General features: G+C 41.8%; 1 protein-coding gene across 1 annotated transcript in view; it reads left to right on the top strand.

The window, feature by feature from the left end:
• Positions 1-12,313, top strand: part of PDC (phosducin) — a 50,369-nt gene extending 38,056 nt beyond the window's left edge. Inside the window, exons 2-4 of the mRNA XM_063427515.1 lie at positions 691-772; positions 7,039-7,199; positions 10,850-12,313. Coding sequence (XP_063283585.1) covers positions 706-772; positions 7,039-7,199; positions 10,850-11,371 — 750 coding nt within the window. The 5' untranslated portion in view covers positions 691-705 and the 3' untranslated portion in view covers positions 11,372-12,313. The remainder of the gene's footprint in view (positions 1-690; positions 773-7,038; positions 7,200-10,849) is intronic.
• The last annotated feature ends 11,404 nt before the right edge of the window (positions 12,314-23,717 follow it).

The following is a 23,717-nucleotide window of genomic DNA, read 5'->3' as shown; positions in this document are numbered from 1 at the left end:
CCGTTCGTGTGCAGAGTCAGTGAGTGTATCTAGTTCAGTAGGTTATTTCTACTGAACGGTGCTCAGTTCGTGCAGTTCTAGTCGAACCTAGCTGGGGCTTGAAGTCCCAGCGGTGTTCGTGCCATCGAGTGTCCGATTTGAGTTCCATGAACTCGACAACAAAACACAGCTAAACACGTTCGCTAAACAAGATGGCCGACGCCACGTGTTTAATTATACAAATGTCGACCACCAGCCGTTCATCAATTTGGCTGCGGTTAACTACCAGCCTGGGGGTAAATAGGCTGCACACTCCACTTGCGTGTGGTCCGACTGTTCGGTTGTTTTTTCGGTAAACGTACACCATAAGCATAATCCATTCGGTAGCCCCTTATACTGAAACGTAGAAGGGAAAAGGCATGAACAAAGCCTTCCCACAGTCTTGAATCCAGGTCTAATACATGGGCCATAGTCCTGGGGCAAGAGGCTGGCAAGCAGGCCCCACCAAGTACCAGTGGCGAGGTTACTTTCGCCACAGTCAACAATATGTTATCAATTATAGCTTGTAATTATAATATAGATATAAAACAAGATTGACTTTAGTATAGCTAACATTGGCTTATTCAGGTCAAGATATATATATCATAATTTTATATCATAATTTTAATTGCTGCATTTGAGTTTTATTGAAGGCCATTTTATTCTCTACAGATCTTAATCCAAGCAATGGAAGAGGTGGACACTCAAAGTGTCGAAGAGGAAACAGATTTTGAAGGATCTGCTATGAACACAGGTGAATGTGCTGAGCGTTTAAAATAGAAAGATGAAATTCTTCTTTTGTAGGTGGTTCAAAAATACATTAGCATAAACTTCATACCTTACCATACAGTATATTATCCAAGTGTAAATTCCGTTTCTGGAATTCACTTGCAGTAGATTAACAGGATATTCTGATTACAATTACCAATACGGCTTACTGTAGTGGTTTTGGTGCAAGGAGCCTATGGGTGCCATCCCCTTGTTCTTTTTCTATTTTCAAACCACTTTCAGAGTTTTGACGAAAATTAGGGATTTTTGGGTGCAAACCTATATATCCACTAACCTATACTAAACTAATTTGCCCTTTTTCCCCGTATCTCCTGTGATGTTGCCATGACATGTTAAAGAGTTACATTTTCCTTGTGGATCCTTTTGCAGTATAAGCTAAAAAGAGAGGTGTATTACTAACCTGGAATCCAGCACTGGGCGAAGCTCCAGCTCTGACTTAGACGCCCCTTCCTGACATCACATAGGACCTCCCGAAGTCCTATGTGATGTCAGGACCTCTTAAAAAGAAGTCTAAGCACTGTTTCAAGTTGAAGCTCTGCCCATACTGACTCCTACTGAAGTGATCATGGTGGTTGGAGTAACCCTTTACATAGATGAAATTAATGGTGTGTAATTACTGCATATTAAAATTCAATAAGGATAGCCCCTGTAAGATACACATAAATAAAGATAATTGGTTCTTTTCAGCATCATTACCTATTATATTAATAACTATAATAAAAATACCTACGGTAGTAGATAATTGCCAAGAATAGATTTGATAGAGCAGCAAAGAGGAAAAGAGAGAGACTAGGAAATGTACAAGTGTTTGTACATTTTCACAGAATCCTTTGTTCAGACAGCACAGAATATTGATTGGTAGACAAGAATTTGTTCAAGTGAACCATTGTTACTTCATTAATCACCTATATGGCTAAATTAAGCAATGCTTGTTTAGGTAAGTGGAGCCTAAACAGGCGTTAGATAATGAAGGCACCTCAGATCCCTTGGAAAAGTGCAAAAGAGGGACATTCAGAAATGTCTACCTTTCTGTAATTCATATCATTTCAGTTTGCATATATTTGAATACCATATTTAAAATATAAATTACACACGTGTGCGTGTGTGTGTGTGTGCGTGCGTGCATAATAAATTCACCCTCCAGTGTATCTTTATGTAGTACAAATATTGTATTTTTATTGAATGCCAGCATTGTGCAACCCATTAAACATTAAAGGGGCACTCCACCACAACTGCTTTAATGCATTTAACAGGTTGTGGCCTCATTAATATGCTGTACGTTTTGCATGCTCAAATCATTATAGTTTTGCATAAAATGTTAATGTTTTGCAGAATGCTGCACCGTAAGCCTGCCTGTTTAGCCACACTTCCTTACTCCATAAAAAGACTTCCTCAGTAAAGCTATGCACACAACTCAGCCACTTATCTGAACTACAAAACAACCTGCATTAGAAGGAGAGGACACCCAGGGAGACATAATAAAGAGATCACTATCTGTCTATAGTTTCTCTGACTCTCTGCAGGCAGGTTGCGAATTAAAGGCCGCTTAATGCTGTTGTGGCTGAGACTGTGTGCACACTTTTGAAAAAGAAGTCTTTCTGGCATGAGGGGCTCAGTGCCGGATTCACATAAGTGATAATGGAGCAAACACATACATTTTTTACTACTCTTCACATGCTCTTGCTTTGTGCAGAATAATTACGGTAGGTATGGAAACGAGATATGTAGGGGAACAAAACTTGTGTGGACTGGGTAACCATAAATTAGTTAAGGTAAAGCTGACTTTGCACACTGTGCAAATGCTATTGCTGATTCGGTCTCTCTAACACTGTGGTAGGTCCCCTTCCTTCTACACTCTCTGCATACACCTTTTCTCTGTCCCAGACTGCTGATCAGAGCTTCTGCTTGCTAGTAAGAAGGGAATGAGAGAAGTGGACAAGTTCTGAGGGAAACCAGGAAATAGTCCCCAGAAAGCTTAAAGCGTGCACATCATTAGACCTAGATAAACACAAAAAGAATTCAGCGCTAGTAATCACAAAATTAGTCAAGGTAGGCAGCAACCCAAATGAATGAAAACCCCTCGGGTCCTTTGGTGGATAGATACAAAAAGATATGGAAGGGCTGCGCCAAATAAGGGTAGATAATCCAGTAAAGTATTGCTAGGGTGCCAATAGATGGTCTAGGATACTTGATAGAGTTCCTCTGTGGATGCGTATTCAAGAGAGCTATGGCCAGCTCTGGTGTGGATTGCGTACAGCGGTATAATCCCCGCTTATGGGATATGTAGGGAGGGCGTCTCCGTCAACACCTTCTGGTAGTCCAGAACTCGGAAAAGAAAGACAGAAAGCGACAATAGTGCTCTCAATTTTGATGTGGTTCAGTGTGCAGATAAGAAGAGGTAAACAACTCACATTTGAGGGAGCTATGGCCAGCTCTGGTGTGGATAGCGTACAGCGGTATAATCCCCGCTTATAAGATTTGTAGCGGCGATACGTCCGTCAGCACCGTCTGGTGATCCAAGGCTCCAATATAGAAAAATAAAAAGCAGCAATAGTGCTCTCAATTGTGATAGGTTAAGAGAGTAGTAGAGGAAATAAAATAATACTCACAAAGATAGAGCAGAGGTACTGCTCTATGGATAGGCGCTGGTGGTATGATCCCCACCTAGGATTTCTTGGAGTACTGGAACTTTAAAATTGCCAGTGGAAGTAAAAGTAACCAGGAAAGGTTAAAATGCCAGGAATAGGTAAAAAAAGTTTAAAGTGCATAGAGAGTGCAATAAAAAGAGGGTTGGTAAAATAAAGTAGCCAAAAAACTTTTATTGATCTAAAATACACAATAAAATACAGAATTAATAACCATAAACGCGTTTCACCATAAGTGGCTTCTTCAGAATGGGATAAAAGTAGTAACCTGGCAGGGGTTGTTTAAATAGGGCTATGTTAATTTGAAAATTGCGCCAAAAGTGTAATTGGCCAATCAGAGACAATTTTTAAAAACACTTTTAAAAATTAGGATTCAAAAGTATGGGAGTGATGTTATAAGGGTGATGAGTCCATTTAAATTATTTAAATGTAAAAACGAGGGTGAGAAAGTTTTTTTTTTTTTTTTTTAAAAAGGTTGTTTTATAAAGTTCATAAAAAAAGGTTGTTTTATAAAGTTCATAAAAAAGTTGTTTTATAAAGTTAAGAAAGAAAAAAATAAAAAAAATAAAAAAAATAATGCACTCAGTCTCCAAATACTTTTGTACACATAATAACGACATAAGACACCTTAAATGCATCGGCATAAAAAAATGTATAATACCACGGAGAGGTGGTAACATTAAGAATATATTAGGTAAAGCTGAGATGGAATGGGTTTTTAATCTAAAAACTCTTACCCCATCTGGTTTAAATGTTGATTTTGACCTGTTCAATTTTATTTAAATTCCTATATACAACCCTTATCTACATGCCTTTATTCTTTATGTTTGGACCTAACCAACCCTCATAATAATAATTTTAAATAATTTTTTCATCTATGCCTTTCCATTTATGTATCTTGTATTCTGTGTTATCTTTTATTTAATTTTATTTTTATTTTTATTTTATTTTATCTATTATTTTCATTTAACATCTGTAATATATTATTACTCTGGGGTATAATATAACCCCTATTTAAATCATTATGTTTGGGATTATATTACCCCCTTTTCATGCATACTCATACTCCATTTACATATATCTCTGTATCTCTGTACCTTTAAACCATCTCCTTATGTTTTTCTAGATATGTGAATTTTTTTTGTACTTTTTTTATTTTATTTTTTTTCTTAACTTTATAAAACAACTTTTTTTATGAACTTTATAAAACAACCTTTTTTTTTTTTTTTTTTTTTTTTTTTTTTTAAAAACAACTTTCTCACCCTCGTTTTTACATTTAAATAATTTAAACGGACTCATCACCCTTATAACATCACTCCCATACTTTTGAATCCTAATTTTTAAAAGTGTTTTTAAAAATTGTCTCTGATTGGCCAATTACACTTTTGGCGCAATTTTCATATTAACATAGCCCTATTTAAACAACCCCTGCCAGGTTACTACTTTTATCCCATTCTGAAGAAGCCACTTATGGTGAAACGTGTTTATGGTTATTAATTCTGTATTTTATTGTGTATTTTAGATCAATAAAAGTTTTTTGGCTACTTTATTCTACCAATCCTCTTTTTATTGCACTCTCTATGCACTTTAAACTTTTTTTTACCTATTCCTGGCATTTTAACCTTTCCTGGTTACTTTTACTTCCACTGGCAATTTTAAAGTTCCAGTACTCCAAGAAATCCTAGGTGGGGATCATACCACCAGCGCCTATCCATAGAGCAGTACCTCTGCTCTATCTTTGTGAGTATTATTTTATTTCCTCTACTACTCTCTTAACCTATCACAATTGAGAGCACTATTGCTGCTTTTTATTTTTCTATATTGGAGCCTTGGATCACCAGACGGTGCTGACGGACGTATCGCCGCTACAAATCTTATAAGCGGGGATTATACCGCTGTACGCTATCCACACCAGAGCTGGCCATAGCTCCCTCAAATGTGAGTTTTTTACCTCTTCTTATCTGCACACTGAACCACATCAAAATTAAGAGCACTATTGTTGCTTTCTGTCTTTCTTTTCCGAGTTCTGGATTACCAGACGTGTTGACGGAGACCCCCTCCCTACATATCCCATAAGCGGGGATTATATCGCTGTACGCAATCCACACCAGAGCTGGCCATAGCTCTCTTGAATACGCATCCACAGAGGAACTCTATCAAGTATCCTTGACCATCTATTGGCACCCTAGCAATACTTTACTGGACTATCTACCCTTATTTGGTGCAGCCCTTCCATATCTTTTTACATCATTAGACCTGTTTGCTCCAAGTTTAGGGTGCTGAAACAGCTCTGTCTGCCTAGTCCGCCCTTAGTTGGCTGGTCTGCATGATTGGAAGGCAGCCCAGCATGCATCCACGCCAGACTAAGCTTTCAATTCTTCTGCTGACCTGACCCAATTCCACATAGGTCTGTCCATTTGGGCAGTGCCAGTGATGTGATGTGCATCAATGGCCCACTTCTTTTTCCCCATCCACTGACTGTCAGTATTACAAGTTGATCCAGCACGCAGTACTGTGTCACACCTAAGGATAACGTATAACCGGACCTTAGAATGGTCAGACTTAACGTCTCCAAGAATAGTCAAAATACTTGCCGAGGTCAGGGACACAGAATCAGACACAAAGATGAGGGAAAGGATACCAGATATCAGGGAAGTCAAAACAAAGCCAAAGTCAAATACCAGAAAATCAAGATCAGGAACGCACTCTCGGATAACCATAGGCATGAAACCACGACAGGGCAATGAGCAAGAGGAGAGTTGGGTTTAAATACCCCTCCTGTGGATCCGATTGGCTGTAACCGGCCTTTGACCCAAAAGGCAATTAACAGGTTTCCATGTGCATGATTGGTGCTCAGCACAAACCCTCCTGTGGATTCGATTGGCCATGACCGACCTTTGACCCCAAAAGTAATTACCAGGTTTCCATGTGCATGATTGCTGCTCGGCACAACTTTTCCTGTCAGGACGGTAATGTTGCTCGGCACAATTTTTCCTGACAGGACAGTAAATGCCATTAACCACCTTTTTATGTGCGGATGAATACGTGAAACTGACATCCTACTTCACAGAATGCAGATTTTGGGGAGTATGGGTTTGATTGAGAGATGAAAGCAAGAGATTAGCATCCTCTAAGTTTTCCTATAGCTGCATCCTCTAGGTTTCCTCCAGCACCACCTCCACCAGATACACAACACTTGGGAGGTATGACAGTTTTAGTGTTTTCTGTCGATAGGATTCTGCCATTAGGCCAATCATAATTATCAGGACCAGGTCTAATGGTCTCTTAATTTGACCGTGACATGGCCAAGCAGGCAGAAATCTGAAAAACATTTTTTTTGTGCAAAAACTATAAAGATTTGAGCATGCATAGAAACACAGCATATTAATGAGGCAAAAATCTATAAAACACTTTAAAGTCTAATTGCTGTCCAGAGTGTCCCTTTAATATCATTACATCAGGAATGTAATAGGCTATGAAGATGGACTAAAATTAGCAAAATCCCCATAAGCTCTTTGTACCAGACACCACTCGGTTTGAATTGACCACTGACGTTGATATTATTTATGTGACCAATAAAATACAGGACCTAAAGGAGTAATACACGATTGGAGAAAGTTTAAGCTAGTAAGTGAAGACCAAGAAGCGGTGCCACCAAATAAGAGAGAAATCCTCCGCCAAATGTCTTCGCCGTTCAAAGGGCCAAGTAAAGAAGAAAAGGACGCAAGAGAAAAATTCACTCGAAAGGTAAGCACTAATCCAAAAAGATGGTTCTATCATGAGTTTTAAAATGGCAAACCTAACCGTAATACCTGAGTAGAACACTAACCTTAATATCCAAACATAAACTGTAATTGATAACTCATATTTATGATAAAGATAGTCCCTAAACACATCACACTAAAACTGACCAATGCTAACTCTAAAAATATATTTTTACATATAATATTTTTTGAAAATATTAATAAAAACATACTAATGCTTTTACTAACATGAAACTTTTTACCCTAAATGTTTTTTCTTCACTATATAAATCAGACACTAAAACTCTCTCTATTCTAAAGCTATTTCTATAGCTATTTCTGAAAAATACAACCCTATAACCATCACCATAATATTGACTTACGCTAAAGGTAATACTGTGTCATCCGCACTAAATATATTTATTAAATGTAAAAAAATACATATATTTATTTAATTTGCTTTTGTTGTTGGAGTTTTGTCTAATGATTTTTTTGTGTAAATATTTTATTGAATTTAAGACATAATAAAGCTAAAAATAGCGTTATATACAGAACAAAATAAAGAATATATCTAGAATTTAAAATACAATTATACACTTTAAAACTTCTACGGTGAGGAAAAAAAGTATTTGATCCCCTGCTGATTTTGAACATTTGTCCACTGACAAAGAAATGATCAATCTATAATTTTAATGATAGGTGTATTTTTTTTTAATTCTTTATTTTATTTGTGCATAGCGTGAACAATCATGTTTGCACTGCCACGATAGCTGGTGCAAGCAAGTACGGAAACATACATTAACATAGGTATGGCATTGAAATACATAGCACAGTTTGTTTTTTTTATATTCAAGATAGGAAACATGTTAGAGGTTAAACATTTGGATCATGGTTGCATATAAGATCTGCCTGTCTCAATATTTAGTAACACAGTAAACTGGTTAATTTTGCAGCCTATGGGGATTAAATGCTAGCTGAACATCTGAAAGTATCATTACCGTGCTGCTTCAGGAGCTAACAGATTGTATACTTGCAGTACAGATAAATTTGCCTCAGTAGGTTATTTGTAAATCTGTTTAGCCATATTAGTTAAATTGACAGGCTGGAGACATGGAAGTGCAGGCTAAAACTGAACTCGTAGTTAAAATAGATTGTGTGAGAGAGACGGGTTTGCTAGGCAAGATGGCATGGTTAGTGTTGCTTAAAAAAAAAAGGAAAATGTATGCCACCGTGGTTAAACAACCCTGAGTCCCCAGACAGAGACTCCCCTCCCTGATGAGAGGTGGACATGATCCTGAATGTTGTTCAGGAGACAGAGAGTAGGCAGCCCCAGTCCCTGTGCAGAGAGCAGCCAACTCCCATCACTGGCAGGTCACAGTTCTGTGTTTCTCAGCTCCATCTGCGAATAATGATACTGTGGTGTAGCTTGTCGGGTGGTATCAGCCAGCCGCAGTTGGAAGCTGGGTATGTGCTCGGCTTCACAGGATCGTGCCAGCTTGCAGCCTGAATACCTTTGGGGCCGCTTTGCCAGTCAGCTGGTCTCCGCCCAAGGTCCTCGGTGTCGATTGGAGCACTCCAGGCCGGGTCTCAGGATAGGTAGGTTGCTCAAATGATTTCTCCCTGAGTAGCCCGCAGTGAGCGCCAAGAGCCCCGAGAAGGGGCCTCTTTCTCCATAGCGCGCCGGTCAGGCCCAGCCGCCATCTTAAGTGATGTCTCCGCAGTGAAGTCTCCGATCGGGTTAGAGCCCCAGGGTAGGCCGGGATGACCCCCACCGGCCCAGAGGGGGGGAAGCAGGGCCATCACCCCACTGAGTTAGGGGACCCCCATGTTGCAGCCAAGCAGGATAGCAGGGCGGCGGCCGTCCACCCTACTCACCACCTGGATAGGCTTGACTAGGCCTCGATCATAGAGCTCCATGTTCTCCCCATAAGGGGGGCCCAGAATCAGGTCGCTGACTGCTCCCCAGTACTAGCACTTCATAGTGCAGTTGCCTGTCGTGACTCAGCACCAGAAGTTGTCTTTTTGGGACTAAATTGCCTGAGAATAGCAGGAGCTGTTGTGCCATGTGTCTGCTCTGCTTGGCGGTCCGGCCCCGCCCCCATGATAGGTGTATTTTAACAGTGAGAGACAGAATAACAAAAAAAAAAATCCAGAAACGCATGTCAAAAAAGTTCTTAATTGATTTGCATGTCAATGAGTGAAATAAGTATTTGATCCCCTATCATTCAGCAAGATTTCTGGCTCCCAGGTGTCTTTTATGTAGGTAAGGAGCTGAGATTAGGAGAACTCAAAGAGAGTGCCTCTAATCTCAGCTCCTTATCTGTATAAAAGACACCTGTCCACAGAAGCAATCAATCAGATTCCAAACTCTTCACCATGGCCAAGGATGTCAGGGACAAGATTGTAGACCTACACAAGGCTGGAATGGGCTACAAGACCAGTGCCAAGCAGCTTGGTGAGAACAGTTGGTACGATTATTCGCAAATGGAAGAAACACAAAATAACTGTCAGTCTCCCTCGGTCTGGTGCTCCATGCAAGATCTCACCTCGTGGAGTTTCAATGATCATGAGAACGGGTGAGGAATCAGCCCAGAACTACAAGGATCTTGTTAATGATCTCAAGGCAGCTGTGACCATAGTCAGTAAGAAAACTATTGGTAACACACTACGCCGTGAAGGACTGAAGTCCTCTGGCTCAAGAAAGCACATGTACAGGCCCGTCTGAAGTTTGCCAATGAACATCTGAATAATTCAGAGGAGAACTGAGTGAAAGTGTTGTGGTCAGATGAAACCAAAATCGAGCTCTCTGGCATCAAATCAACTCGGCGCGCTTGGAGGAGGAGGAATGCTGCCTATGACCCCAAGAACACCATTCCCACCTCAAACATGGAGGTGGATACATTATGCGTTGGGTGTTTTTCTGCTAGGGGGACAGGACAACTGCACTGCATCAAAGGGACGATGGACTGGGCCATGTACTGTCAAATCTTGGGTGAGAACCTCCCTCCCTTTGTAACTTGATGCGTTTTTCTGGATTTTTTTTTGTTATGCTGTCTCTCACTGTTAAAATACTCCTACCATTAAAATTATAGACTGATCATTTCTTTGTCAGTGGACAAACGTTCAAAATCAACAAGGGATCAAATACTGTTTTCCCTCACTGTATATCTATCTATCTATATAGATATAATTATTATCATCATTATTTAATGGTGAATTATACATAATTTTATTAAGAGAAAAAAAGGTAGACAGGAGACAAAAAAAAATGTGTGTAGTCAATGTAGAGGGAAAACAGAGCTGCAGGACTCTGGCAGGACTAAGATTTATCACAAATAATTCTCTGCTTTAACCATCACCATAATATTGACTTACACTAAATGTAAAACTGTATCCTCAGCACTAAATACATCGATTGAAAATAAAAATAAAAAAGATATATTATTTATTCACTTTTTAACTTTTTTCTCCCCCTCTACTTGTCCCGTTAAGGGTGAAGCACCTTTCTAGAAGGTATACTAAATAGGACTACAATAAAAATCTGATATCTCACCAAATCATTCTCACTGCAAATTATAATTACAATATAGCTTGTGTTCTCACAATGTTATTTATAGATGTCTCTTTTGGAATTTTTTTTTTTTTTTTTTTCAGATGAGCATGCAGGAGTATGAGTTAATTAACGATAAAGAGGATGAAAATTGCCTGCAAAAATACCGTAAACAGTGTATGCATGACATGCACCAGAGGCTGAGTTTTGGGCCAAAGTATGGGGTTCTCTGTGAACTTAGAAGTGGAGATGAGTTTTTGGAAGCCATAGAAAAAGAACAAAAAAGCACCACGGTCATTGTTCATATTTTTTCCGATGACATCAAGGGATGTGAGGCACTGAATAATTGCCTAACATGTCTCGCTTTAGAGTATCCTACAGTTAAGTTCTGTAAAATCAAATCAGCTGATACAGGGGCCGGAGAAAGGTTTTCGGCCAGTGTACTTCCGACCATACTAGTGTATAAGGCAGGAGAACTGATAAGCAATTTTATTAATGTCACTCAGTATTTACATGAGGAATTCTTTGCAGGGGATGTTGAGTCCTTCCTAAACGAATATGGGCTTTTGCCAGAAAAGGGAATCCAGGGCCTTGCAGATGACAATGGAGAAGGGGACATTGAATAGTTGAGAGCAGCGATGTTTTCGAGAAGATATTCAAAGTGTATTAGAGAGTAGCTGCAGGTGATGGTAGAGTAGAAGGTTTTTGTATGGGAATATTTATATAAGCCTTCTGAACTACCATTGCCAGCTGCCACTGGTAGACAGTGGGATATATTCTCTAAACGGTGAATTGGGGACTATTTTTAACAGAATTGCAACTTTGGAACAAAATTGTCACCTTGGAAAAATACTTCAGCTGGGTTTATTTTCGCAACTCTGCAGATTTTTGTCCTAAAATTTGCAATTGCCTTGACAATAGTCTACAATTGACAGTTTAGTGAATTAGCCACTTCAATAATTGTTAACGTTCTGTTTGCATTAAATGATAATACTGTACCATGTAGACTATTCATCAGAATTGGTTGGAAGCATTTAATGGTTATGTTAACCAAAGATAAAAAAAAGTATGATTTTATTGTTTTAGGGCTTAAAACAATGTTTTCCTGAGAAGCCTTCAGAGCTAGTTCGTCATATAATTGTAGAATTGAAATAATTTGTAGACACTACAGTTCATTGTGAATATATAGCATACGTTGTTTCTTATATAATAAAATAAGTGTACCCTCTCCTGCTTTGAAGTAACTGAATGAAATTTTGTTACGGTTCAAAAACTTATGTAAAAAAATAATAATAACCAGAACATAAAAAAGCACATTGCACTAGAATTATTTTAGTTAAGTATAGACAGGTTGTATTTTTTTTTTTTTTTAAATCATGTTATTGTAGTGATTATCATACAATGAATGAAATAGCTCATTGGATAGCAAATGCTGACTTCCTGACAATGTTAACTCAATCTTTCTGTGGTTTAAAAAAAATGAGCATCCTTAAAGCTGGGTAGAAATAACATCTACTTTCCAAGATATGATGTACTTTATGTTCACTGACTGTAAGTATATGTGATTGTATGCTTTTCCTTTTTGAAAATAATAAAAAAGGAAAACCCCCAAAAAACCTTCTATATGTACTTTTTCTGGATGTATACTTCAACACATAAGTGATGGTTTTCAGATGGGCAGCATTGTATTAGTAACATGGTGGTTGCCAGATTTTAGCATAACAGGGCATTTCGTTTATAAGGCTTTATAAAATACCTGTTTAAGGTATACCTGTCCTTTACCATTAGCATTTGATCTAATCTGAAAGAAAGATCTAGGTATGGTTATAATGTTACATCTTATTCGATAAACTCTTCATTCACATATAACTGCAAGAATAAAACGGACTCTTCTCGTAGTCACATATTTTGTTTTTGCTTTGCTTTTTTTTTTTTTTTTAAACCAGCCGATCAATTGACATTTGTCTTGCCCCAGAGACTCGGCATACCAAGATATTGTTTTAAATCGAATTTTTAGGCTCCACAGGGTGCAAGATAACTCCTCATTTGTACTTAACCAAAGAATTATCACATTTCATGTCAACAGAGGAATGAGTGAAGAAACACATACATTGTTTATTCACTAGTAGACAGAGATGTGCAGTTACAAAAATTGAATAAATGCTAATTTGACTTGATTATTTTTGCCAAACATTTATCAGTTTTCAATTCGCAAAAATGTTTGTTTAGTGAATACATCCATTCCGAGAGAGAGATAGAAAGAGAGAGAGAGACGTACGAGTAGGCCTGTAAAAATAGGGCAAAACTTTAATAGTTTAACACTTTAATACGTGTCGACATTACACAATCAATACTTTACATTATATCAGCATTTATAACCATACCTGTGATGTAGATTAATTTAGAAATAAACAAATATGTTTAAATATCTATCTGTTCCTGTCCAAATCTGAGATGATTAAATTGCGTATACGCAGAAGTAAATTCACACTGACACACGGAGTTCAGGTTAAAATAACTTCGAGAAAATTTATTAGCATCTGAAGAAAAGCGGGCTCGCAGACCCTTATAAGAGCGAAATTACATCATCATTGATTATCGAGATATCAGTAAATAAACATCATTAATTGGATTAAATGTTAAGTGGCTATGTCAATGTCCACCCATCAATATTATTAATTGGCTCAAGAACTAAGTGGTTAGCTAGGTGTCCTCCCACCGGGAGGTGGTATTGTTCTGGACACGGGTGTGGACAGATGGCTCAAGCGCCATCTTACCCAGCACGAGGCTTACTCGGTGGGAAGGGGGGCTTGAGCGTCATTTTGGGTAGTTAGTGATGTCAGACTCGTGGTCAGGTGCAGGGTTCTTTTATGAATAGAACATTTCATTAGGCCAGCTTCTCATGGCCTTGGCTATGGCCTTGGTTATACTTTGTTGCATGTTACAGGAGATTCAATAATTCCGGGGTTAGTCATGTCTTTATAGAAAATACAGTCTCTATTCATTACACTAAATGCTATTGGGAAATTCTGTCATGTAATGTAGTTTAAAATGGAGGATTCTGTCAGGTAATGTGGGTTAAAATGGAGTTAGTGCAAATATTCAACATAGGTTCAATACAGGTTTTTAATAATTCTACATCAGTCCCCCCTATGAAATGTTAGATTCTAAAAAGATAAACTTTATTTGTTAATACCAGAAGACGTGTTAGCCCAAAGGCACAGAAACCCCGTGGCCGCTAGCTAGGTGTTAATGCAAAGTGCAATTCTGTCCCTTAATCTGACCCTAGTAGGCTAACTCATCCGTCAGCATGGCTCTCGAACACTTCACTCCCATGGGTGGCCCATGGTGGCTTGTCCACCACTTCTCCACACGGAGACTTTACCCATTACAGACGGATGCTGTCCCTAAGCTGGTCCCTTCCTAGAACTCTTGCACTTTATCAACAAAAGGGATAGTTTGCAGCGGTATACAGGGTGAGTTGAGATCTTGAAAATCTTGGTCATCAACTGCCAGATGTGCAAAAGTTGGTGTTGCTTGGTCTACAGTCTTCTGTAGGAATTTTCTCAGACAAGGGAGGACACAACAAACGAGAAGAGCAAAGATAAAAAGAGAAATTAGTATTGCCATACCAATATGCATTAAAGCTTTTTGCCATCCTGTCATCCAACCAAACCATCTTTCCCAGGGATCTTTTATCCCAGAATTTCTTTTTAACTCTTCAGAGAGCTCATTTAATTTTTTTATGGCTAAGGTGACTTTACCATTAGGGCCTGTGTTTTCTGGGATGTAAGTACAACATGTCATGGTGTCGGGCAAAATTTTACATACACCCCCTTTTTCAGCTAGAATCATGTCTAAGGCCATTCTATTCTGGAAGGACATTTGGGATGTAGCCTGCAGCTGTTCGGCTAATCCCTGGAGGGCATCCCTGGTGTAGTTAACAAAGCGTTGTTGGTTGTAATAAATGTAATTTATCCAATTCAAATTCTTGTTTGCAGTAACTATGGTAAAAAGTGATTCAAATCCTGCAGCAACTTCATCGCTTGCTTTAAATTCATTGGGCACCCCCCTAGGCACCCCAATGGCATCAATATAAATGTGAGGGTCAAAACTGCCCTTTACTGGGGCTTCACGCTTAACCTTGGTTGGTGTGTGTTTGGACTCATGTGTGTCAGGGTGTGTGTCAGAGATAATATGTATAGGTATGATGACTTTAGCCAGAGTACACTCCCCCCACCATTCCTTGTCCATCCTGGATCTTAGCTGTAAATCCCCACACAACCAGTAAATATCCCCCAATGACCTAGTATGGAATTGCAGAAGGTTCATGGAGACAGTTCTGTAGGTGGCACAATACCCTTTGGAGAAGTTACCCAAGAATTTACCAATTCCATCATAATTAGCATAACAAGTGTAGTTACCTTTATAAACTGTAACACCATCTGGGGGTTTGACATCCTTGGCTAAGAGAGGATATTCCACTGCCCATGCTTTGCAGAGGGACCTATTGAAATTGTAGTGGTAGGCAAAAAGACTCAAAACACATTCTTCTATATCTACTGGCAAGGTGAAAGGTACGGTGCCGAGGTGAGGCCCGGGCACCACCACACACATAGCATGCGGTTCTGTTATGTTTGTTGGCATTATATTTCATCCATTCCAACCATAGATTAACATCATTAAAACCTGTTTCAGCGGCCATGGTATCTTCAAAGGTGGGGTTTGCAATGGCCAACATGTCTTTAAAGGACTGGATGTGTGGTTTTAATGGATGTGAGACCATATGGGTGGCCCCTTGCCACTCTGGAGAGTGGCACATATCTTTAAGGTAGAAGTGCCCTAACTTGTTATAGGAACCTTTCTTCCAATACATTCCCATTACATACTGATCTGCATCTGTTGGACTGGGATGCTCAATATTTAGGATAAATTTCATGGGTGTGCCTCCTCCAGGCTTCCTTAGGGTCATTCTTTGGAGGAGGGATCTACCATGATCATCTACTTTAGATAAGGCACTTTTTGGTTTGTAACCCCAGGCAGGCCCGGCATTCCATCCCGCCGCCCCCCAATGGTTACAATTGTGCCCCCATTGTTTGTCAACTACACAAACATAGGGGTCCTTTGAATGAGGAATATCTCTATAGATATTTTGAATCTGTGATGTAGGGAATGGGCATTCTACAATGTCACAGTAATCAAAAGTATAAGTAGCCACACGGGTACATGAAGAATTGTACCAGAAGGTATACCCACTGGCATCTTTGGTGATGGCTACTTGCTGGGCCTTAATTAAGCTAATTAAGGAGAGGATGTACCAGAAGTACATGGTTGTGCAGTATCTGCTTCCTCTGGGGCAGGAGTCTTTTTGCAAGGGGAAGCGTGGATCCAATGTGGCCTGCCGGCCAATTTGACGGAGGTTGCAGTGATCAGGAGAACTTGGAATGGCCCGTCAAATCTTGGTTCCAGGGTGTGTTTCCGCACAAATTTCTTGACTAGAACCCAATCTCCGGGAAGCAGGTTGTGGGTACCCGTATTAGATTCGGGATCTGGAATTGAAGAGAAAACTTGGGCATGTATTTTGTTTAAGGCATTTGCAAGTTCAGTTACATAGTCTACTAAAACATCAGTTTGAAGCTGCAACTGTTGCGGGTAATAACAACCTAGTCTGGGTGCAGTCCCAAATAGAATCTCATATGGGGATAGTGAGTGCTTCCCTCTAGGTGTGTGCCTAACACTGAATAAAGCTATTGACAGGCTTTCTGGCCAGGGCATCTTTGTTTCCTGTGACATTTTTAGCATTCTGGCTTTTAGGGTGCCATTCATGCGTTCCACTTTGCCACTACTTTGTGGGTGGTAAGGGGTGTGAAAGGCTAGGGTCACCCCCAGAGCAGTCCAAATTTCTTTAGTCACTGTTGCTGTAAAGGCTGGGCCCTGGTCACTTTCAATGACTTCTGGAAGTCCAAATCTACATACAATATCTGTAAGTAGGCGTCTTGCAGTTGTTTTTGCAGTGATATTGGCCACTGGGTAGGCTTCTGGCCAGCCTGAGAACATGTCCACTATTACTAGTGCATGCTCATGAGGCCCACTCTTGGGCATTTGTATGTGATCAATCTGAATTCTCTGGAATGGGTACATGGGCTTAGCCAGGTGTTTCAAGGGCACCTTGGTTGGTTTTCCTGGGTTGCATTTTGCACAAATGACACAGGCCCTACAGAAGCTGTTGATCAATGTTGTGATTCCAGGTGCTTCATAATACTTTTGTATGAGGGCGGCCATTAAGTCCTTTGACAGATGTGCAGGTCCATGTGCCCATTGGACAACTGCTGGATATAAATTATTAGGAAGGCAGAATCTAAAGTTGTTGTAATATACTCCATCCTTTAGGACTGCTCCTTTCTTCTTCCACTTCTGTATTTCTTCGGGGGTAGTTGTAGCTTGCTGTTCCCGTAAGATTCTTAGGTCAGTAGGAAGAGTCTGCAAGGTAAAAATAGGAATTTCTTCGTGTCCGGACACTTCTTCATCCACTTCCTGCAATTTTCTTGCTGCTTGCTTAGCAGCCTGATCAGCCAAATGGTTGCCCCTTGCTTCATCTGTATCCAACTTCCCATGTGCCTTCACTTTCAAGATGGCCACTTCTTCAGGGAGTAGGAGGGCATCCATTAGTTCCTTGATTGCAGAGCTGTGTTTGACTGGTGTACCGGCAGTGCTAAGAAATCCTCTTGTTTTCCAAATTAGGCCGAAGTCATGTGCCACACCCAGAGCGTATCTTGAATCTGTGTAGATGTTGGCATGTTTTCCTTCTGAGATTTTGCATGCTGAAGTCAGGGCTTGCAATTCAGCTTCTTGTGCAGACATTGCTGGTGGTAAAGATGATGATTTGATAACTTCATCTGTTGTGGTTACGGCATATCCTGTGTGGTATTTTCCTTCTTCATCAGCATACCTTGAACCGTCCACAAACAGAGTGAGATCAGGATCTGTTAATGGATTCTCATGTACAGTTGGTAGGTGTATTGTCTCCATTTTCATCTGTTCAAAACAGTCATGAGGTGTCTCTGGGTCATAATCATTCACTATGACCAGATCTTGAAATTCATTTTCCAGGAAGTGGCGTGGCCATGCTTCAAGATGGTCAGTTGTTGGGTATTTGACAATGCCATTTTCCTGTAGCTGTGATTCATCCATGGTGGCCCATAATTTTGCCATGGGCCCAAGATCATTCCATGATTTTGTTTTCAACTTGGTGACAGGGACATGTGGAATGGCAGTATCCCAATGACGGTACAAGTATTTGAGTTCTGAAGGTAATTGAATCAAGGCCATGCTGTTGCCTTCAGAGTCACAGTATAAATCTTGAGCAGTGAGTTTCACCTCCACCAGGTGATAAAGCTCATCTTCGTAGCAAGGCTCAGGAGTGCTGTTTGGCTTATACCACATGGTACAGAAGGCATATCCTGGTCCCTCGCAGAGAGGAGCTTGTCCATCATGAAAGGATAAATCAGGATGCATTTTCTTAATGGTACCAGTAAGAAGGTAGATGTAGGTTTCATCCATGATAAACCCATAGTGGATACCTCCCTCAGGAAGTGGGAGAAGAGTGGACGGATTGAGAACTTGACATCTTTGTATGGTAATGTTGTCAGGTAACAGGAGATGACATTGGAGGCATAGGTGTCTTGCAGGAGACACATGCTTGAGTTGTACTTGGTTGTACTTGGTTGATGATGGCAGAAATGTCATGAGGGGCCAAGACAACTAGAGGGTGGCCAAGGACCAGGTCTGCAGTTCTTTCAATGAGTTCTCTTGCTGCAAAAACTGCCTCTGGCCACGATATCCAGCTGGCAGGAGAAAAATCCAATAGGCCTTTGACGGCCTCTTAAGTCATTTGTTTGGGTAAGGACTCCTGTAGCATGGCCTTGTCTTTCAGAGACAAACAATTTGAAGGGTTTGGTATAGTCTGGTAGGCCTAGAGCAGGAGCAGATGCAATGGCACGTTTTAGTGTATTGAAATTATCCAGTGCTTCATTGGTCAGGCAGAATGGGTCTGACTTGAGTGCATCATAGAGAGGTTGCATGAGCAGAGAGGCTTCTGGTATCCATGCTCGGCAGTAGGAAATGAGGCCTAAGAAGGCATGTAGAGATTTTGAAGTCCTTGGAGGTGGAATATCCAGTACTGCTCTAACTCGGTCACGATTGAGATGTCTGGTGCCTTGAGATAGACAATGTCCAAGGAAAATTACTGTAGGTTGACAGAATTGCAGCTTGAGAAGTGAAGCTTTGCATCCTTGTTCTGCTAAATAGCAAAGGAGACTAATTGAACATTCTTCAGTTGTTGGTATGTCATCTCCACAGAGCAGTAAATCATCCACATACTGGAGCAGGACAACTTTTGGGTGGTCTGCTTGCCATGGATCAAGGATAGAGCACATGGCCTTTGCAAACTGACTTGGAGAGTTTTGTGCCCCTTGAGGCATGACAGTCCATGTGTACTGTTGCATTTCATGTGTGAAAGCGAACAGGTATTGGCAAATTGGATCCAGTGGTACACTGAAGAAGGCATTGGCCAAATCAATGACTGTGAAGTATTTTGCAGAAGGTGGGACCCCAGAGAGCAGAGTGTGTGGGTTTGGCACAATAGGGGTGTCCAGGACTGTTGCTTCATTCACTGCACGGAGATCCTGAACCATTCTATACTTCTCTGGTTCACCTTTTGGAGTTTTCTTCTTCACAGGAAATAATGGGGTGTTACATTTTGATTCACATTTCACGAGAGCACCCTTCTCCAAGAGTGCTTTGATTTGAATTGAAATAGCTGCAGCTTGAGCTGGTTTTAAAGGATATTGTGGTTTTCTTGGTAACTTAGCTCCTGGAATGAGCTTTACCACCACAGGTGGAACCTTTAGGTGACCTATGTCCTCTGGGCCTGAGGACCATAGTTTTGCAGGTACATTTGTCTTGAGTGAATCTGGGAAATTGGACCTCTGTTCCTTTGCTTCCCCATGGGGTTCTTCTAAATGCAGCATCAGAGGCAGGGAGCACAAGGCTGAGGTGTCTGATACAGATAGAGGGGTAGATAGTTCTACCTGTCCATCTGGAGTGAAGATGATAGATGCCTGCAGGCGTGAGAGGACATCAGCGCCTAACAGGTTAATTGGGCATGTGGAGGATACCACAAAACGAGCAAGCAAGCTAGGGTAGTTGCCAACTCGTAATGGAGTTGTTAAGGGATTGTGTCTTGGTTGGCCATCCACTCCTACACAAGAGACATCGATATTTGACAGAAATGATGGGTCTGGCAGGTCTTGTTCTCGTAGAACACTTCGGGCTGCACCTGTGTCAACAAGAAATGTAGTAGGTTGTCCTTCAATTGGTAGAGTCACAGTGGCAAGTGGCCCCCCTTTATCCCCTGAAGACACTGCCATGACAGGGGTTAATGACACAGGCTTGCCAATTTCCTAATCATCAGGTTCCTCAACTATTGGAACTGTTTTTGAGGCCTTGGGGCTAGGGGCAGGCTTGGACACCTTTTTTGGTTCAGGGCAGTCATTTTTGAAATGTCCTTTGGCTTTGCAATTGAAACAATATCCATCCTCGGGTTTGGTGCCTTTAGGGACAGGTCCGGTGCGGGACACCATGAGAGGAGCTGAATTGGGCCTTCTAGGAGTCTGGGCAGATTCCAGACCCCTAGCAACTAGGAGTAAGGTATCCAGAGGGACTACCTTATATTCAGGGCGTGCAGCAATGATTCCCTTGCGTGTGGAGTCTTTAACACCTTGGACAAATGCACCAGACAGCATTTGAGAATGGATCTTGTCTGTAAGATCAAATCCCAAATCTGTAAACAATTGAAACAGTCTTGCAGTCCTACAATATCAGTAAGGCCAGCAGCCTGATCTGCAAGTTTGTTCTTAGCCCATTCTTTTAGTTGGTTGCAAAAAGTTACTCCGGAGGGGTAATCAATGTCACTTATTAGCAGATCTGTACTGAGGTGGCGGGCCATGCTGGGCCAGTATGCATCCCCGGCTTTAATAGCACAAATGCTCAGTAAATCACGCCATGCTGCAGAATAAGTCTTTTGAATCTGAACTATTCCTCGGTAAAAAGGCATAGGTTGTTTTTCTGGGTCAGGGAGTGATTTCATCAAGGCACTAGCCTGGGTAGGATTAAAAGCTACATATTTAGGAGGGGCCCGATCCCCCCGGCCCGTATGTCCGAAAGGATCATCGAGGGAACGGCGGGGCGGGGGCCCCGTGGCATCCTGTGAGCTCTGGGATCCCTCCTCATACTCATCTTCATCTGTGACCTGGACCCCTCTGAGTAATGGGGCCACTTGAGGTGTCAGAACCGGGGGAAATGAGGGAATCCCAGAAGCTGGAGTGGCCAGTGGATTATGAGCTTGGGGTGAGTAATCACCGGGAAGTACCGGCATTAAGGGTGCTGGATGACTGGGGGCCGCCATATTGGAGGCGTGAAAGGAAGCTGCGTTAGGGTTAAGGGAAGAAGTGGCGGCCATGTTGGATGTGGGCACATCCGGGACAGACTGTGCCGGACTGGGCATGACCGGGGTCTGGGGAGTGGCTTGGGAAAGTAAGTAGGCTTGGTTTGGATAGGGCAGGGCCAAGGGGTAAGGGAAGGGGTAGGGCCAAGACAACTGGGTAGGGTTTTGGGCGGAACCTGGGGAGGGTGGGTTAGTTGGGCAGGGATTAGGAAAGGAGGTGGGACATCCGGGATACGGATATGAAACTGAAGGGGTGGGAACCTGGGCTGTGGGAGGAGTGGGAAGGGGAGAGAGCGGAGAGGGATTAGCAGAGGCAGGTGTAGTAGGAGGAGCCGGAGCGGGTGTAGTAGGATTGACAGTAGCAAGGGAGGAGGAGTTAGTGAACTGGGTGGATGCAGACGGGAGGGTAGGATTATTGATGGAGAGAGAGCGTAGAGAAGGAATGGCAGATTAAATGCTTGGATTAGGCAGAGAAGTTAGTGCAGGGATGGATGAGGATGATGGGAATGTTAGGGATGATGATGGGGAAAATAATGATCCATCAGAATTCAGGACCGGACAAACAGGGGAAATGACGGGATGGGTGATGGGAGGATTGGGAGTGGGGAACATGGTCAGCTGGCTGTCACTTATTGCTGACTGAACCTTGGGGATGGACATCCCCTGGGCGCCATTTTGGGGCGCTGGCTGAGGGAATGCCCCAGCAACACAATTATTATGATACACAAACAATTTTACACCTTTGTGATCTATTTCTTCCTCAACCCAACCTTCCTGCTGAATAGCCTTCGCTACTCTGTACCATGCTTCAGCAGTACGCAATAAATCATTATCTGTAAGCTTGCCTTTCTTCTCTGTCAGTAATCTACGCCAGCTTTCTGGCTGCAATCTACCACATGAAGGCACAGCAATTTTACACACTTTAGCAATCTTCTCAACCCCTTTAACCATCTCTTCACCCTCTCTATCCTCAACTAAATCACACGCTAGCCAGCCCTTACCGGGCTTACTCAATTCCTGTCCCATATCCCCCTATAAAAGGCGTCCCAGATATAGGGAAAGGAAAATGAAACAGAACGTCTACAATGCTCGACTGCCACTCAAGAAGGGTGGGTCCCCCTCAAGTGCGTCTTCCCAAAACGTAGACTAGTCACTAATCCCGCCTAGGAGCGAGGTGAGAAGTGTGTGACCAATCACTTCTCTCACAAGAGAAATAGGAGTGGATAGTGTAAATAATACAGGAAGTAGAGTAAAAGTAAAAGTAAGGTGAAATTTAGAGACAGACACAGGAGTTTGAATGACTCCCAATTAAACAAAAAAAAACAACAATTCAATTGAAATACAGTGCATGCATCACAGTTCAAATAAAATCAACAGTAATCCCTTTCCTTTACTCATGTGACCAAAGTCACCTCCCTCAACCTCGTAGTGTCCCCGCTCGGAGAATGACTTCCTCAAGTCTCACTACCAGCGGCCAAGGATAACAGCTAACACCGGTCCGAAATCCATATGCCTCCCTCGTTACAGCAGTGTGGCCACCACTATCCTCACCCTCGTAGCGCCCCTATGAACCCACTCATAAGTCTCACTACCCCGTGGTGATGGAGACAGCAATGCGTGCCCGAATCCACGCACCACAAATAACAATTGGAATGCCACCAGCCTCAGCGCTCGAAGCTGGAGGGTACCACCTCTCTGCAAGCAACACCCTCTTTTTCCCTACAGCCACAGCCACGAGGCTCCTAAAAGAGGTAAACAGGCAAAGAAGAAGACCCCCAGGAAAACTTCCACAGGTCCACCCCCCTTTTTCCCTACAGCCACAGCCACGTGGCTCCTAAAAGGGGTAAACAGGCAACAGAGGACCCCCAGGCAAACACCACAGGTCCACCCCCCTTTATCCCAAAAGGGGCACACAGTCAAACACTCCACCACGGGCACTTAAGCTAAACAAACCAGTACAAACACTCCCAGGCAACAGATAGACTAAATGCAGGTAAACAGGTGGGTAACAACAAGACACCGGGCAAGATATTACCTGTCTTTGATGTCCTCCCGGTAGCAGTCACAGACACGTGGACGGGTCAATCAAAGGGGCTGGAACATACCGGATAAACTCTGCAGTAGTCTCTACCGTGTACAGGGAGGTGATCAATCTCCTTTCCTTCCCCCTGGATTCCTCCGTCCAACAGCGTCTTCCTTAGGACGGCTTACCGGCCAGAGGCCATAGCCCGGTGCCCCACGTTGGATGCGCCAAATTGATGTAGATTAATTTAGAAATAAACAAATATGTTTAAATATCTATCTGTTCCTGTCCAAATCTGAGATGATTAAATTGCGTATACGCAGAAGTAAATTCACACTGACACACGGAGTTCAGGTTAAAATAACTTCGAGAAAATGTATTAGCATCTGAAGAAAAGCGGGCTCGCAGACCCTTATAAGAGCGAAATTACATCATCATTGATTAT

This window comes from Pelobates fuscus, chromosome 7 (genome assembly GCF_036172605.1).
Source record: "Pelobates fuscus isolate aPelFus1 chromosome 7, aPelFus1.pri, whole genome shotgun sequence".
Lineage (NCBI taxonomy): Eukaryota > Metazoa > Chordata > Amphibia > Anura > Pelobatidae > Pelobates > Pelobates fuscus.
The sequence above is the reverse complement of the archived record's forward strand: the minus strand, read 5'-3'. Positions and strand labels throughout refer to the sequence as shown.